The 15,057-nt window shown below is 37.6% G+C and overlaps 1 protein-coding gene across 1 annotated transcript in view; it reads right to left on the reverse strand.

The window, feature by feature from the left end:
- Window positions 1-10,436, reverse strand: part of odad2 (outer dynein arm docking complex subunit 2) — a 71,194-nt gene extending 60,758 nt beyond the window's left edge. The window contains exons 1-7 of the mRNA XM_073828652.1: window positions 10,249-10,436; window positions 9,538-9,778; window positions 9,263-9,420; window positions 7,192-7,318; window positions 6,890-6,996; window positions 2,330-2,469; window positions 1,157-1,273 (exon numbers count right to left, since the gene is read on the reverse strand). Of these exons, the coding sequence (XP_073684753.1) occupies window positions 1,157-1,273; window positions 2,330-2,469; window positions 6,890-6,996; window positions 7,192-7,318; window positions 9,263-9,420; window positions 9,538-9,778; window positions 10,249-10,414 (1,056 nt within the window). The 5' untranslated portion in view covers window positions 10,415-10,436. The remainder of the gene's footprint in view (window positions 1-1,156; window positions 1,274-2,329; window positions 2,470-6,889; window positions 6,997-7,191; window positions 7,319-9,262; window positions 9,421-9,537; window positions 9,779-10,248) is intronic.
- Window positions 10,437-15,057: the final 4,621 nt, after the last annotated feature.

Genomic DNA, 15,057 nt, shown 5'->3' on the forward strand with positions numbered 1-15,057 from the left:
AAATGTGTAATTACAAGAAAGTTTCTAATGGTTATGATTTTAAACCTGTATTTAACCTCAGAATAATCTCAACATAAAAAGAGTCTGATTTTGTGGTGTCTGTGCTGTAAAATTAAATTATTATGATCTTAAAGAGATGAAGAACTTTGAAAGTTGGTCGATTGCTTCTATTATCCCCATTTATATGTCGCTTTGAATAAAAGTGTCTGTTAAATGACTAAATGTAAACATAAATTTAGAAAAGTCATCAAAAAATAATCAAATGTAATCAGTCACATTATTGTAATAAAGTAACTGAAAAAGTTACACTACTTTATTACAAATTAAATATGGTAATTTATAATCTGTAATCTATTACATTTCCAAAGTAACCTTCCCACACTGCAGTCTACTCAGATAAATCAATATATACTTAATATATAGAGAATTTTTTTGATATTTTGACTAGAAACAACACAAAAATACTAAGTAAGATAAGCCTATTTTGCATCAAAATTGCTAATTTACAAATTTAAAACAATTTAACACAACATTCTACTAGGAGCAATGTACTGTACTATCAATAACATCCACTCGTTTTCACTAATAGCAGACTTCTACTTGGCTGCACGTGTCTGTCAAAAGTATGGCATACTCGCATAATGATGTCATCTGTCTCTGATGCCTGAACTTGCAGGCGCTCCAGACCACCGCTATTGAGCTCCAAGCTTTTTTAGTACTCATAAAACTCATCAGCCTTTCAAATACTTTTAGGTAGATGAATAAACCCATCTAGCATCTGAGATGTGCAATTAATGAGCACTAATGTTTTTTCTTTAACATCGGGAGATGGATTATATAAGTTTGTCACAATTGTGTTGTCAAATTTTGGATGATTAGTGCATAACTATGAATTATGTAATTCACATGTTAGGATTGCCCAGAGCATGGTTAGGATATCCAAAGCCCTGTGGTGTGCAGCAGACACTATAATGAAACCACTGTCATGTGTTCAGAAATTGCCATCTGGAGTAATTTAAGGCCAAACGCAGTGGAAGACGACTAAAACGATCAGAGAAATGGAAACCCAACAATGCCAATCATTGGTTTTAAACCATTAATTGAGGAAATAAGGCATGACTAATATACAATGTATTTGTGTGGTGTTAATTGATACCTGTTCATCAGCAGCCGCAGCAAAATAGGGAGAGTTGTTTTTCAGCAAAGTGATAATGTCTTTGTAGACTTCACTTTTTCTTATATAGAAGTCTTCACTTCCTTCTCCATTGATTTTCTGAAAAAAAAAAAAAAAATCATTATGCAAGTTTAAACAAAGTATTTTTGGCTAAGATTTACGTCGGGTTACAATAGAGAAAAGGTTCAACACACACACACACACACACATTAAAAAAAGACCATTAGCTTCACACACATGCAGAGACATTACTGTACATTCAACTTTTAATCTCTGAGGTTTAGAGGTAAATTGTTCTGATTAAATGTCTAATCTACAATTAGCATCACTGTCATTTGCAGCAGATTCAAACTGACCGCAAATGTACGATGAACAGGTGAGTGTCAGAAAGCATTGAACAGAACACAGGCGAGGACAAGAGACTCCAAAAAGAACAGACATTTAGAGAGAGAGGTGGAGGGAGGAAGAAATTAGATTGAAGAAAGAAACACAAGATAAAAATAGACAGATATGGACTTGATTAAGCGGTTCTCTGAATGAAAAATATTGTGGTGTGTGAAATGTTGCTTTTGATTAATTGCACACTTATTTAGTTCAGTTGGGAGGCTCAGAATACTGTACACAGCTAGAGAAGCAGATCTGGAACAGAACCATATAACTGTCACGTCTAAACTTTTCAGTTTTCACTTACTTCATGTTTTGGAAAAGCGACTGTATACCATACCTTTCAAACACATTAAGTGCAGATTGTGTATGTTCACATTGTCTACCAAAATTTGCTCTCTTGACAGCCTGACACGTTTCAGATTCAGAAAAGTCATATTGCATCATTCAGCATTCCGATGGGATGCATTAATTTCCATCTGCTAGGTGTTCAGGTCAGGCTTGTTGGGATATGCCCTGTTTAGATTATCAACCACGGCTATAATTGGTTTCATGATAAAAATACAATACATAATCAACTGAGGGAATGTCCACACTTCTGAAACTGATTACTAATGGCAGATGAAACGTTATGTAGCTGAATTCGATCATTTTTGACATCAATGTAGCAGAATTGTGTTTTGCTTTGATATACGAGAGAATTGTGTTCCTAGATCAATCTAAAACTGATACACCAAATGACTATTTCTACTTTCTTGACAGTTTTCTCACCTCATCAAGAAAAACTCCACTTGTATTGCAAGTGATGAACAGCGTGGGCTCTGTGTCACAGGTCTCAATTATAAGAGAGCAGATCTCTCCATCCATCTGCCTCCACGGTGGAGAGCGACAGCCATTGGAGAACACGTAATCTGTGGAGGCAAGATTCATGCTTTAGAGCGTTGTGTATTTTGTTACATGTATGTGTCAAATGTTAAATTAGTGCACTGTTGTCACATCTCAACAATAAATATTTGCAATAAAACTTCAGTTTTGGAAAGTTCATGCAGTGTTGGCTCCCACAGGGGTAGATGGACACTCTCTCCCAGTAGCCCTGCCAGTAAAGATGACTGATTGTTCTTGAGGACTGAGCTTCTGCAGACATAACCCCAAGATAAATCACCCTGGCCAAATACCCCCGCCGATACTCTACATGCTCCAAACCACCCTGCGCATCCTCATGGCGTCCCCCCCTTTATTTGCATAGAAGCTTCCAATTTTACTCAGCATACGGGGACACATTTTTCAAAAGAAGCCACATCCATCATTCAAAATTTGCAGGGCGCACTCCTCTTTCCAAATACGGTTGATTGTTATGGCACAGCAAATCTGCCCGTTCTCCTCAGGGAGAAGGGAAGAACTGATGAATTTCTTTGTAAACTGAAATCTGACATATGTAATGGTTTCCATGTTGCGGAGACTTGAATACAGACATGTTATATTTAAAGGATATCCAGAATTGCCACTAATGGTAATGGCTTGAAGAGTGAGCGTGAGGCAGACAGAAAAACTTTTTTGACATTTAAAAGAGTTCATCAGAAGTCAAGAAGCACTAAAAATGATCAGAACTACTACATTTTGTTGGGAAAACTACCCAGTAAAGATTTTTCGATCTTAAAGGTTTGGTCTTAAACTGTCAAGTGAATAAAAATTCACTTGACAGTTGATAGGACGATGGCGAATGATTTGCAGATCCTGAGCACCACTGGCAAACATCTAATCTTGTAAAATGTGTTGCAAGTAAAATGAGTGCGTGTGATCGTCAATCTCGAAAGTGAAAGTAAAAAGTGAGCACGCATTCAAAAGCGATATCAATGCCGCACGTTAATAACGGCTTCTTGATGCCCACAATTTATATACAGTACAATTACCTAACAATATAATTGCGAGAGAAAGCACTAAAATATATATATTTCCTCTCATCTCATATTTATTTCCTTTAGGAGTTCCATAGTACATGTCATTTCCTTTCCAAATATGGTATTTAGATTCGGAAACATCCCTATTGTCATTAGTGTAGCAATGCAAAACAAAACAAGCAGCTTTCTGTTGGTCAGCATAGCGAGTCTGTTAAAAATCTGCTTTGGGAAATCTTCCAACCTCACCCAAAACTCACAGTTGTGCTGATTCCTATTGAAATTTCTGGATTTTGCATGCAATAATCTGCCAAAAAATGGACAAAGATTCTTAATGTGTGGTCACATTTAGCAAATTTAGAATTTCGCTTGACATCAAGTCATTTTAATAGGAATCTGCATAATTCTATATTTCACTTGAGAAATATAGAATTATGGGTTCAAGTTGGTCACGCAAATTTGCTGAATTGACCAACAGAAGGCTTTTTTGGTTTGCAACTGGCCTCATAGATAGATCGCTACACTAATGACAATGGACAAAATTGCCCACAAAATTTCACAGAAATTGAAAATATTATAGAAATGTTGGCAACTTTAGGTTTATACAGTAATGTCAAGAAAATAATGAATCTTTTTAACTGAATATAGTTCAATCCTTTGGAGGTCTGCTTTGCCTACTTGTTTGGCACTCTTAAAAGGGTGGTAAACAGTTTTTCTTTTTCTAGGTTTGACTGTATGTATGGGATGCAGTCACATTATTTCTCACATAATTTACCTTTACAATCACTTTGTCCCTTCTATTATGAACGCTCTGATGATTTCCTGGTTTAATGAAGACCCTCCCTTGGAAATATGCAATGGGCTTAGACTGGTTAGCTGGCCCAGTGTGTTGTGACTTTTAAAAGAGTTCATCATAAGCCAATAAGCACTAAAATGATCAGAACTACAAAGTTTTGTGGGGAAAACCACCCTGGAAAGGTTTTTCGATCTTAAAGTTGTGGTATCATGAGCAAAAATTTGCAGGAAAAAATTGTCCGTTGTATATTGTCAATTAGGGATATGCTTGAATAGTGAATCCGTATTCAGAAAGGCACGGAAAACGATTAACACTTCTACGGAGCCACTAAAGTGACATGGTAAGCCGCTTGCTTGCGGTAGCCTGTTACATTACAGTACATAAAATTTCACTTACAATATAAACAGAGTAAAGAGAGATGATTGACAGGATGATGGAGAATGATTTGCAGATCCTGAGCACCACTGACAAACATCTAATTTTATAAAATGTGTGGTAAGTACTGCCGCTCTGTAGTACACACAGAGTATGTAAAGTAAGGGGAAAAATGTAAAAAAAAGTGTGCACTCAAAAGTGATTTCACTGCCACGCATATTAATAGCAGCTTCCTGATGCCTGCGATTTATATACAGTATAATTACCCAACAATACAACTGCGAGAGAAAGCACTGAAATATATTTTTTGCTCCCACCTCATATTTATTCCCTTTAGGAGTTCCGTAGTATGCGCCATTTCCTTTCCGAATACGGTATTCTGATTCAGGCACATCCCTATTGTCAATAGTGTAGCAATACAAAACAAAACAAGCAGTTTTCTGTTGGTCAATGTGGCAAGTCTTTTAAAAACCTGCTTTGAGAAATCTTTCAGCCTTATGCAAAATTCCCATTTGCACGGATTCCTATTGAAATTTTGCCTGCAATAATCTACCCCAAAAATGGTCAAAGACTCCTTAATGTGTGGTCACATTTACCGAATTTAGTAGTTCGGTTGAAATCAAGTAATATCTATAGGATTCTGCACAATTTGAAATTTCGCTTGAGAAAAAAAAGATTTCACTATGCATATTTCACATTGGGTTCAAGTTGGTCACGCATATTTGCTGAATTGACCAATAGAAGCCTGCTTGGTTTAAAATTGGCTTCGTAGATAGATCACTACACTAATGACAATGGACAATGCCGGCACATCCTACTTGTCAATAGTGTAGCAATACAAAACAAAACAAGCAGCTTTCTGTTGGTCAACATGGCGAGTCCGTTAAAAACCTGATTTGGGAAATCTTCCAACCTCATGCAAAATTCCCACTTGCGTTGATTCCTATTGAAATTTCTGGATTTTGTCTGTGATAATCGGCCAAAAAAATGGACAAAGTCTCCTTAATGTGTGGTCATATTTACCAAATTTAGTAGTTCGGTTGACTACTTGATGAGATATCTATATGCATATTTCATATTGGGTTCAAGTTGGTCATGCAAATTTGCCAAATTGACCAATAGAAGGCTGCTTGGTTTGAAATTGTCTTCATAGATCACTGAACTAATAGACAGGTTTATACGGTACTGTCAAGAAAATAATGAATCTGTTTAACTGAATATAGTTCAATCCCACCTCTGAAGGTCTGCTTTGCCTACTCGTTCTTTATAATCAATACCTGATTCCACTAAAGCCTTGAGAAACACTGTTTGCTGTTTGGCAGGCTGTTTGTTTTACATCAGCATGGAGGTCGGCCCTGCACACCTGCATGGAAATTGACTCTGAGAGTGGGACTATGAGCATTTCACTGGGACTAGCTGTCACCTCTTTTGTCGCTACAGATCCATCTTTTGAGTTATCTGACACCAACCTCTCGATTCAATTTCGCGTTGGCCTGCGGGAACTGTGATGGTTCAGTGGCCACATTTAACTCAGCACCACTCTTCCTGTCGCAGCTCTGCACATCATCACTAACAGCCACATTAGTGGCGTCCATCTCATTTTTGTTAGAGTAGGTCTGCCTAATGTGTATGTAATTGACACAAAAAATGTATTTACTTTCAACTAATAAAATAGACAAAAAGCACAAATACTGGTGCAGTTTGTCTTTAATTAGAAAGAAAAATTACATGAATGAAAGTCTTGTTAATGAGGGTCTTTTATGATTAGAACAAGAAAAACTGTAAAAATAAGCTTAATTCAAAAGTTTATTTTTATTACCCCCTTGGCATTTAAGCATAAGCTTGCTTAATTTGAATACATTTATATGAAGATTTAATGTCTTATGTAATTTGCTTTTTAGTATTTTGATTTAAGAAAGTTTACTGTAGATATGTATACTGGAAATCAGACAAAAATACTGAGTTTACTAGGTGTCGATCATGCCTAACAGTCACATGTGAGAATTTGTCTCCATTTTTCCCTATGACTAAATTACTGTACAACTTTAGTCCAATTGAACAACTCTTATTCATGCCGGAAAACTACAATCACTTGCTCCCAGCATCAACTCAGGAAAAGAAAGTGGGAGTGAGGGAGAAATATGTAAGAGAGAAACAAGATTAATCAGATTGAGGGTGAAAGTAAGTCTAGAAGTGAGTGAGTGACAGAAAAAGATAAAGTGAGCAGAAGTGATGGAGAGAGGGAAAAGTGGGGATAATGCAAACCTGATGTGTAGCACACAGACTTCAGCACCCGGTTTTCTCCTGTTCCACAGAATCTCTTCAACAGATCTACCTCTGTATCAACAGCTGCTGGGCTTAGCCTGCCCTCTCTGGGCAAAACACACACACACAACATAGTACAAAAATATAGCTCATTAACAAGTAAAAGTAATACAACAATGAATGCATGCACAAACTTCAAAGTAAAAACATTTATTGGTCAAGTACTGTAGATTAAGAAGTATCTTTTTTAAGCATCTACTTTAATTGAAGGCAGTGTATATGTATACAAACAAAAAGTTTACCCCGTTACTGGTCTGACAGCAATGCTTAACAGCTTCTCGTCCAGCTGATGCAGGATATCAAATAGCTTGTCTTCAGGTATTGTGAGAGAGATGGGCCCAAAGATCTTCTTCATTGGCTCCCTGTTAACTGTTGGCCATTAACACATATTATTCGCACCTGCTTGTCATACAAACACACTCTTACTCTTCTTGTTTTCTCCCTTCGCCCCACTGCAGGTTTCATTCCAAGACTCTTGGAACCAGGGCGATAGGTGTCAGTATATAGAGTCCAAAAACACTGGTACTATTGGGACAAATAAGAGCCCAGTAACATTAGCAAAAACGTACTGAGTACACATACAAATGTTAACCAAAAGCTGCAGGAAGCATGTCTGGACTTAATCTTCAGATGGAAAATTTGCTTAAAAACTGTGGTTTAAAAGCCAGAGACCACTAGTGAAAATGCTTTTATTTCACATTAGTATAATTAATGCTGACTTTATTGCGAGTTACATTATCAATTTAAACAGAATTGACAAAATAACAAGAATTTCAGATTGTCTTAGTATATTTATTCCTCTTCTTGCTGCTTATAGCAGCATTCAAGTTGCACAAAACTCTACAAGATTGTGTAAAACCTGATGAACATGTTATCCACTCTGTTCTATGAATGATCCAAAGAGCATCTTGTGTGCCAGTGGAAGAACATCTGACTGACTGTTTATTAGAAGTAACATGATCAATGTCAAACATTTTATTTCACTACACTCTTAAAAATTAAGGTGCTTCATGATGCCATAGAAGAACCTTTTTTTTGTCTAAATGGTTCTATAGAGAACCTTTAACATCTGAAGAACCTTTCTGTTTCACAAAAGGTTTCTTGTGCAAAAGAAGGTCCATCAGATTATAAAAAGGTAAGAAAGAGATGGTTCTTTAAAGCAAATTTGGCTAAATGGTTCTTTGTGGAAGCAAAAATGGTTCTTCTATGGCATCGCTTGAAGAACCCTTTATTTTTAAGAGTGTAGGGTCCTATAAATAGTGCAGAATCTTAAAAAGTACTAATTTTATGTTTTTAGTCCCAGGTTTGAATAATTCCAGATTCTCAATGTGGTCCCACATTTTGGGATCCCACATAGTACATCATAAATGTACGTAGGCACTGGAATTACGAAAGCTGTAAAAGTGTCAGTACTTCTGCTTTTATGTACTGTACATGGCTACAAGAAATAAGAATACGTCATTTCAGACAAATTAATACTTAAAAGGACAGTTCACCTAAAAATGAAAATTTTCTTATTAATTAGTCACCCTCATGTTGTTCCAAACCGATAAGTCCTTTGTTTGTCTTCAGAACACAAATAAAGATTTTTTTTGAAGAAATCTGTGAGCAGCAACTTAACTGACACGTTCAAGGCCCAGAAAGGTAGGAAGAACATGGTTCAACCGTAATGTTATGAAGCTACGAGAATACTTTTTGTGTGCAAAGACAAGAAAAATAATGATTTATTCAACAATTTCCTCTCTTCCGTGCTTTCACAAGAGTACCACAATGCATGCATGTGGTGCTGCTGATGCAGAAGCCGACATTCAGATGTAGAACCCAGATGTGCTGAAATTTGTTTAAAAGCAGAAGAGAAACTTACAAACACTTTCACAGAGAGGATGAATTTTTTGCCCAGCTTTACTCATTTAAAACCAGAATATACAGACGATGAATGTTCTAGGTCAGAACACCAACTCCTGCGTCAACAGCGCCACACGCATGGATCATAGTACTCTCGTGACACAAAAGAGAAGAAATTGCTGAATAAAATCTCGTAGCTTCATAACATTACGGTTGAACCTCTGATGTCACATGGACTATTTTAACAATGTCCTTACTACCTTACTGGGCCTTAAACGTGTCAGTTGTGTTGCTGTCTACGCACAGTAAGAAAGCTCTCAGATTTCATCAAAAATATCTTAATTTGTGTTCTGAAGATGAAGGTCTTACAGGTTTGGAATGACATGAGGGTGAGTAATTAATGACTGAATTTTAATTTTTGGTTGAACTATTCCTTTAAAGTAATACTGTGTTCAGCATGCAGCTCACCTTCCAAACAGGCCCGGACCTCCTTCATCTTTTTATCTTTGCTTAGTTGCAAAAGGTTAGAGAGGTGGTGAAATGAGTGCACTGTGATATCAGGTGGACTCAGCTGAAGAAGAGGACATCCGCTATCATCACATTCCTGGGACACAGCTAATTCTCCTCTGAAAAATAAAAACAGCAAAGTGTGGGTTGAAAAATCTGAAATGATCTGTTATTTAAACCAGTAGTTATATATACAAGAAAATTACATTAGATCTAATCTAATTTGTTTCCATTACCTGGTGTCATATATATCTGATGTGAAATCAGCCGCTTCTAGAGATGTTTTCCATTGTAAAGGCTCGCTGAATTGAATTTTGGCCTCCTGTGGGTATCTGTCGTCGAAATCCTCCGTGAAGAGCAGGATTTCAGTCAGTATGTCATTATTCAGAGGGCTGTTCTCTAGCTTCTCCGCATCAGAACTCCACTGAATTGCCCTAGAGAGTGTCACCCCCATGACGGACACCAGATGAGTCTCACCTAACATTAGAGCAGAGTTAAATCAATATAGTTAGCACTATTAATACAGCACGAGAGGGTTAAAGCTATTTCTAACGTCTAACGTTAATGGATTATTATGTCACTTTGAAGACGCAATATTTGCGTTTGACCCTCTTGAAAGAGTCAGTAATTACGACGAGTTATTACTCACCAACAAATGACTAAACAGGTCTGTTCAAAGTGTAGCACCGTTTTCAAATGCGTTGACTTGCTATCTGCTAACTTTTCGGCGTTACCTTCAGTTACTAAGTAAACAGAAACGAACTACAAGCAGCTCCGGTTGCTAAGATACGGTCAAACAACGTAGAGCGGAGAGGGTCAAAAACGATAGCGTAAAGCGTTTGGTTTCTCTTTCCTTTTGCAGGAAACAGTATTGTATAAGAATGAACAACATTCACATTAGGATGTCTTTGCTATGCAAACAAACGTGAGGTCCAAAACTATCTTACCTGTCCGAATTAAAGGCTTTTGCATAATGCCAACGGTTTGTTTTCTCTCTGGGGTTGCGCGCCCACAGAACCACACTTTGAGAGGCTCTTTATAAACTTCCGTGCTGTGCTGTATGGTTTGGCAGAAAATTACACCCAGGCATTTGGGCCACAGAAAAGACTTCATTTCCCCATTGATCCTGCCCGTGCAGCCTCTGAAAATAAGTGAATTCAGCACAACATTATTCACGCTGGGTTTAACTTTGATAGGCCTCACTCATAAGCTTTCAAGTGAACCAAAACCGAACAGGAGCTCCCTATTTTCAGATCATGCAGACGCGGGGCCTAGTGCCAGGTGTATTAGCCTCTTTCGCTCACTGCCAAACCACACCGATGACCTGGAGATTAACATTACAGAAATTTCCATGCTTTTTCACTGAAATAGTGCTCTTTAGATTGTTCTCTTCTACTGAATTAATGATTTCACTTCTTCCTGCAGATCAAGAAATCATTTCCAAGAATTTCTCTAGGCATTTAATATTACATGGAAATTTACAAGCATTTCCACAAGACTTCAACTTACAAACTAAATTACAAAAGCAGAGACTTTTTATTCATTTAATCATGTCTGTCTAGTGGTATAAAATATGGGTATTTCAGAGCTTCCACGCACGTCATCAGTAAACAACATTGAATGGGTTTAATTACCGTAATAGTACAGTATATGGGTCAGTGACATAACATGCATACTTTGGAGTCTAGTGCATTATTTCCTTTTAAAAATATTTCATACTTTCATGATGCATATTACTTAAATAAAACCTGTTTAGCTTGAATACATTTTCAGGACACTCAAAATGATAAAACTTATTTTATGTTTTGGTCTCTTAATCCTCCAAAAAGTCAGGTGGCGCAACCGTCACATCTGAACAAATAAGAAACTTTTGTCTACAGTAGTAATTGGTATGTTCTAAAATGTCAGGGCGGTATAACTGAAAACATGAGACAAACATTAGTTTTCTGGTGGTTTATTCTGAAGTGAAAAGGAGTAAGTATGATGTTGCATCATCTAGAGGAGACTATTGATCTTAATGTCTGTGTGAAAAGTTTTGTAGATCTCTCTTAAATAGGAATAAAATAGCTACATTAAAGTATGGTTAGGTCTGTACACAGGCCAAAATTATTCATACCCCTGGAAAATTCTGACTTAAAGTTACTTTTATTCAACCAGCAAGTTTTTTGATCGGAAAAGACACAGGCTTCTCTCAAAAGATAATAAGACGATGTACAAGAGGCATCACTGTGGAAAAAAAAATATTTCTCAGCTTTTATTTATATTTGAACAAAAAGTGGCATGTCCAAAATTATTCATACCCTTTGCAAACTGTCACAGTCTATGGGAAAATCCAAGGTCTATACCATTCTAAATAGTCCAAGCTGTTCTAAAGTATCCTAATTACCCTGATTCATTGGGAACAGCTGTTGTAATCAACTCAACAGGTGAAAAACAGAAGCTCTCTGCTGTTGGTTTATAGACAGTCATGGCTAAGATAAAGGAGCTCACTGAGGACCTGCGGCTGCACATTGTGGCTGCTCACAAGTCAGGAAAGGGCTATAAGACCATATCTAAATGTTTTGAAGTTCCAGTGGCTACAGTGCAAAGTATTATTAAAAAATACAAGACGTTCCGCACTGTGAAAAATCTCAGAGGATGTGGTCGGAAGCCAAAAGTGACACCTGTGCTGGCCAGGAGGATACTGAGAGAGGTTTATGAACACATACAGTATGTACGTATGAACTACCATAGGCAAAAGCTAACACTGGCATCCAAGTAAATGTCTGTTTAATTTAAAGTTAGTGGCAAAAGGAAGTCAGGTGGTGAAACTGCAATGAATGTCCCTATATGAAATAAGAAATAAAAAAAACATTATTTTAGCTAAATAAATAAGATATTTAAGTTAAGATTGTCTATTATTTTTCTAAAATATATTTTAATTATTAGTCATGTGGTGCAACCATATAAATTCTTCATTTAAACAAACAAATAATAGGTCAAAGTGAACAAACGGCTGAAAAATTTTTTTTATTTAAAATTAATTTAAACACTTTGAAACTTATTTAAACACATTGTTCCCAACTCAAAAATATGCATTTTGATTAGTATTAGTATTTAAAAAATACTTTTTTAAAATCTTTATTTATCATTGACCCTTATTTTCTTTGGGTGTAGACTAGGAAATAAACAACCAGCGGTATAGGTCTTTGATTTTAAATCTGGGAAATGATCTGTTCTTGCTCCTTTTTGCAACAGCCTGGTCATTTACATCCATCAGGCCAAAGCGATGATGAACAGAAGCAGAAAAGAAATGCAAATGCTCACTTAACAGTATGTGTCAACATTTTGATTTATACCTACAGTCCAGACATGCTTTTATTCTACATGTATTTGCAAAAGCCCAGGCTTTCATCCTTGGTTGAATAAATGGGTGCAAAACAGTGTCGTCGATCTTACTCTGTGACATTTTGTCTGGCCCAGCCACTTCTTGGAAATCCAACAGCCTAAAGTGGGGAACCCATAAGAGGTAAAGCTGAGACTCTGCGGGCAATAAAAAACAGACCCTCTCCATCGTTAAAGCATTGCGATCCCTCACTCTCAAGTCTGCAATCATTCAATGATAAATTGTAAATAGATTCAAGATGATGGCACTGGAATACCAGCACAGGAGTTTGCAAACTGGTAGTCCTGGGTCCTCCAGAGGGCTGAAACGGTACAGTATTTAATGTACATTTGAGTTGAATTCCCATAAGGGATACACATCTAAAAGGATAGTGGGTAGAAATAAAAGATTCTGAATTTTTAATCTTAAAACAAAGATGTAATTTGCTTCGGTTTCAGTACTGTTATAATACAAAAGCTAATTTTCAAACAGTAAAAAATGGATTTGTGCAAATAATTTCCTTGATATTTTTATTTTATATTTTAAAGACAAACACAACCGTAAGAACGTCAAAAAAAGACGTGTAATCCACTACACGTTCTCATTAGCTCTTACTAATTGCTGTTCGTTAAAAAGGCTAAGTACAATGAGCCGGTGCACCATGGCTTCCTTCAAACATAAACACACAGCCTGTGGTCAGAAGCACCTGTCAGCTCCTCCAACTCTCTCTGCCTTTGACTCAGACTCGGCATAATAAACAAAGGCGGCTTCTGGAACGGTCCGGCAGTGATGCTGATTGAGCTGAAGCGGGAACACACTGCAGAAGATTTACGAGGCGCGGCTCTGTCTTAAAGCACGGAGGCTGTGATTGCATCCGTCCACAGCTCACTCTCCACTCTCAAAACAGTCCATTAACGAGGGGAAATCAGGCTCGGGCTGGATTACACACAAGTTGTGTGGCGATAAAGGGCAACGACCTACAGGAGTTAGGGCCAGTTCAAACAGTACACGTTTTTGCGCTGCTTTTTCAAATCGTTTTCTATGTAAACGCGTTAGCCAGCGGTCTCTTACCGCTGCGCTGTGACATCTTGCTGTTTTAAGCATCAGATCTCTCTCAAGAGTGCAGCGGTTTTAAAATGGCATGTCAAATTAACACCTGAAAGTATTTATTTTCTTATTTAAAGATAAAACAACAATGAAGTAAAACATATTTTAGTTGTTTTTATGCAACTCACTTGATCAACTGAAACATCTGTATTCCCGTCACCAATCTGTCTTTTGGCGGCACTAAATGTAAACATAGCCACTGAACTGAACAAAACTCACATATTTTGCTGATTATTGCTGCTGAAAATGGTCAGTTATTGTCATGTTTTGGGCTGTATTAATTGGTCAGACCAGGAAAAACATTTGGAGTACTATAGACTGACAAAAGTTATAACAAATCAAGGAAAAGAGTAGCCTGGGTGTCCCCATGCTGCCTTCCGTGCAGCGCGATTTTATACACGCTGGAAGGTAGCATGGAAACCATGGACCAAATTTTCACCTCAGATAGGGAACCAATCACAGAACGGGGAGGGAGCAGCAAGACGATGACGCCTTCTATGCGTCGCGACTCACCGAAGCAGTTTGTTTATAACTATGGATCCAGCATGGCAGCAAGTTCATTCGATGCAGCCGTTCACATGTCGCGCCTAAAAACGCGTGGAAAACGCTAGGCGCGTCGCTTTCTTCTTTCCAAACCGCTCTGTAGCTTGCGCATGGAAAACGCGATCGCGTCGCAACCGCGTCGCTTCCATTATGCGCGCGCATACCGCGCGTCTACATTTGAAATAACGAACTTTAGCGCGCAAAAGACTCGGCATGTGAACGGCCCCTTAGATAGTGTTCTAAGTAGTTTAGAACGCAACTTTATTTTGAAAAAAGAGCAACTTTTGGCGTTAAACCATCGCTCTGTATACGTCATCCGGTATGATTGAAACGATTGGCTATGAGCTACGCACAGGCGCAGTTGATAGACATCCGTAGAGCCCAATAAACGGCTCTGGGCATTCGTAAACCACGCCTCAAATACGAGAAAATGAACATGTGGTTCCCAGACCACGAATCATGACGAAGTCATAATGTTGTCTGACGTTAGCCAGGCTAGGAAAAGAGTTCCAAAAAACTAAGGAACAAAAGGCGCTTGTGGTTGGCCAAACTGAACCAGGATTTCCAGAGCAAGATCTTATAACAACATTCTTGTTTGTTCTTGTCATTTCCAGTCAGGTAGGTGAAATATTGGGCTAATATCTTAATACTGCTTGTACATGTATCTTTACCACTTATAAATTGTCAAAATATTGCGCCCTTTTCTGCTTACTAAGTCCTTCTCTACATGATTTAGCAGCTT

The sequence above is a fragment of the Garra rufa genome, chromosome 22, assembly GCF_049309525.1.
Source record: "Garra rufa chromosome 22, GarRuf1.0, whole genome shotgun sequence".
Classification (NCBI taxonomy): Eukaryota; Metazoa; Chordata; class Actinopteri; order Cypriniformes; family Cyprinidae; genus Garra; species Garra rufa.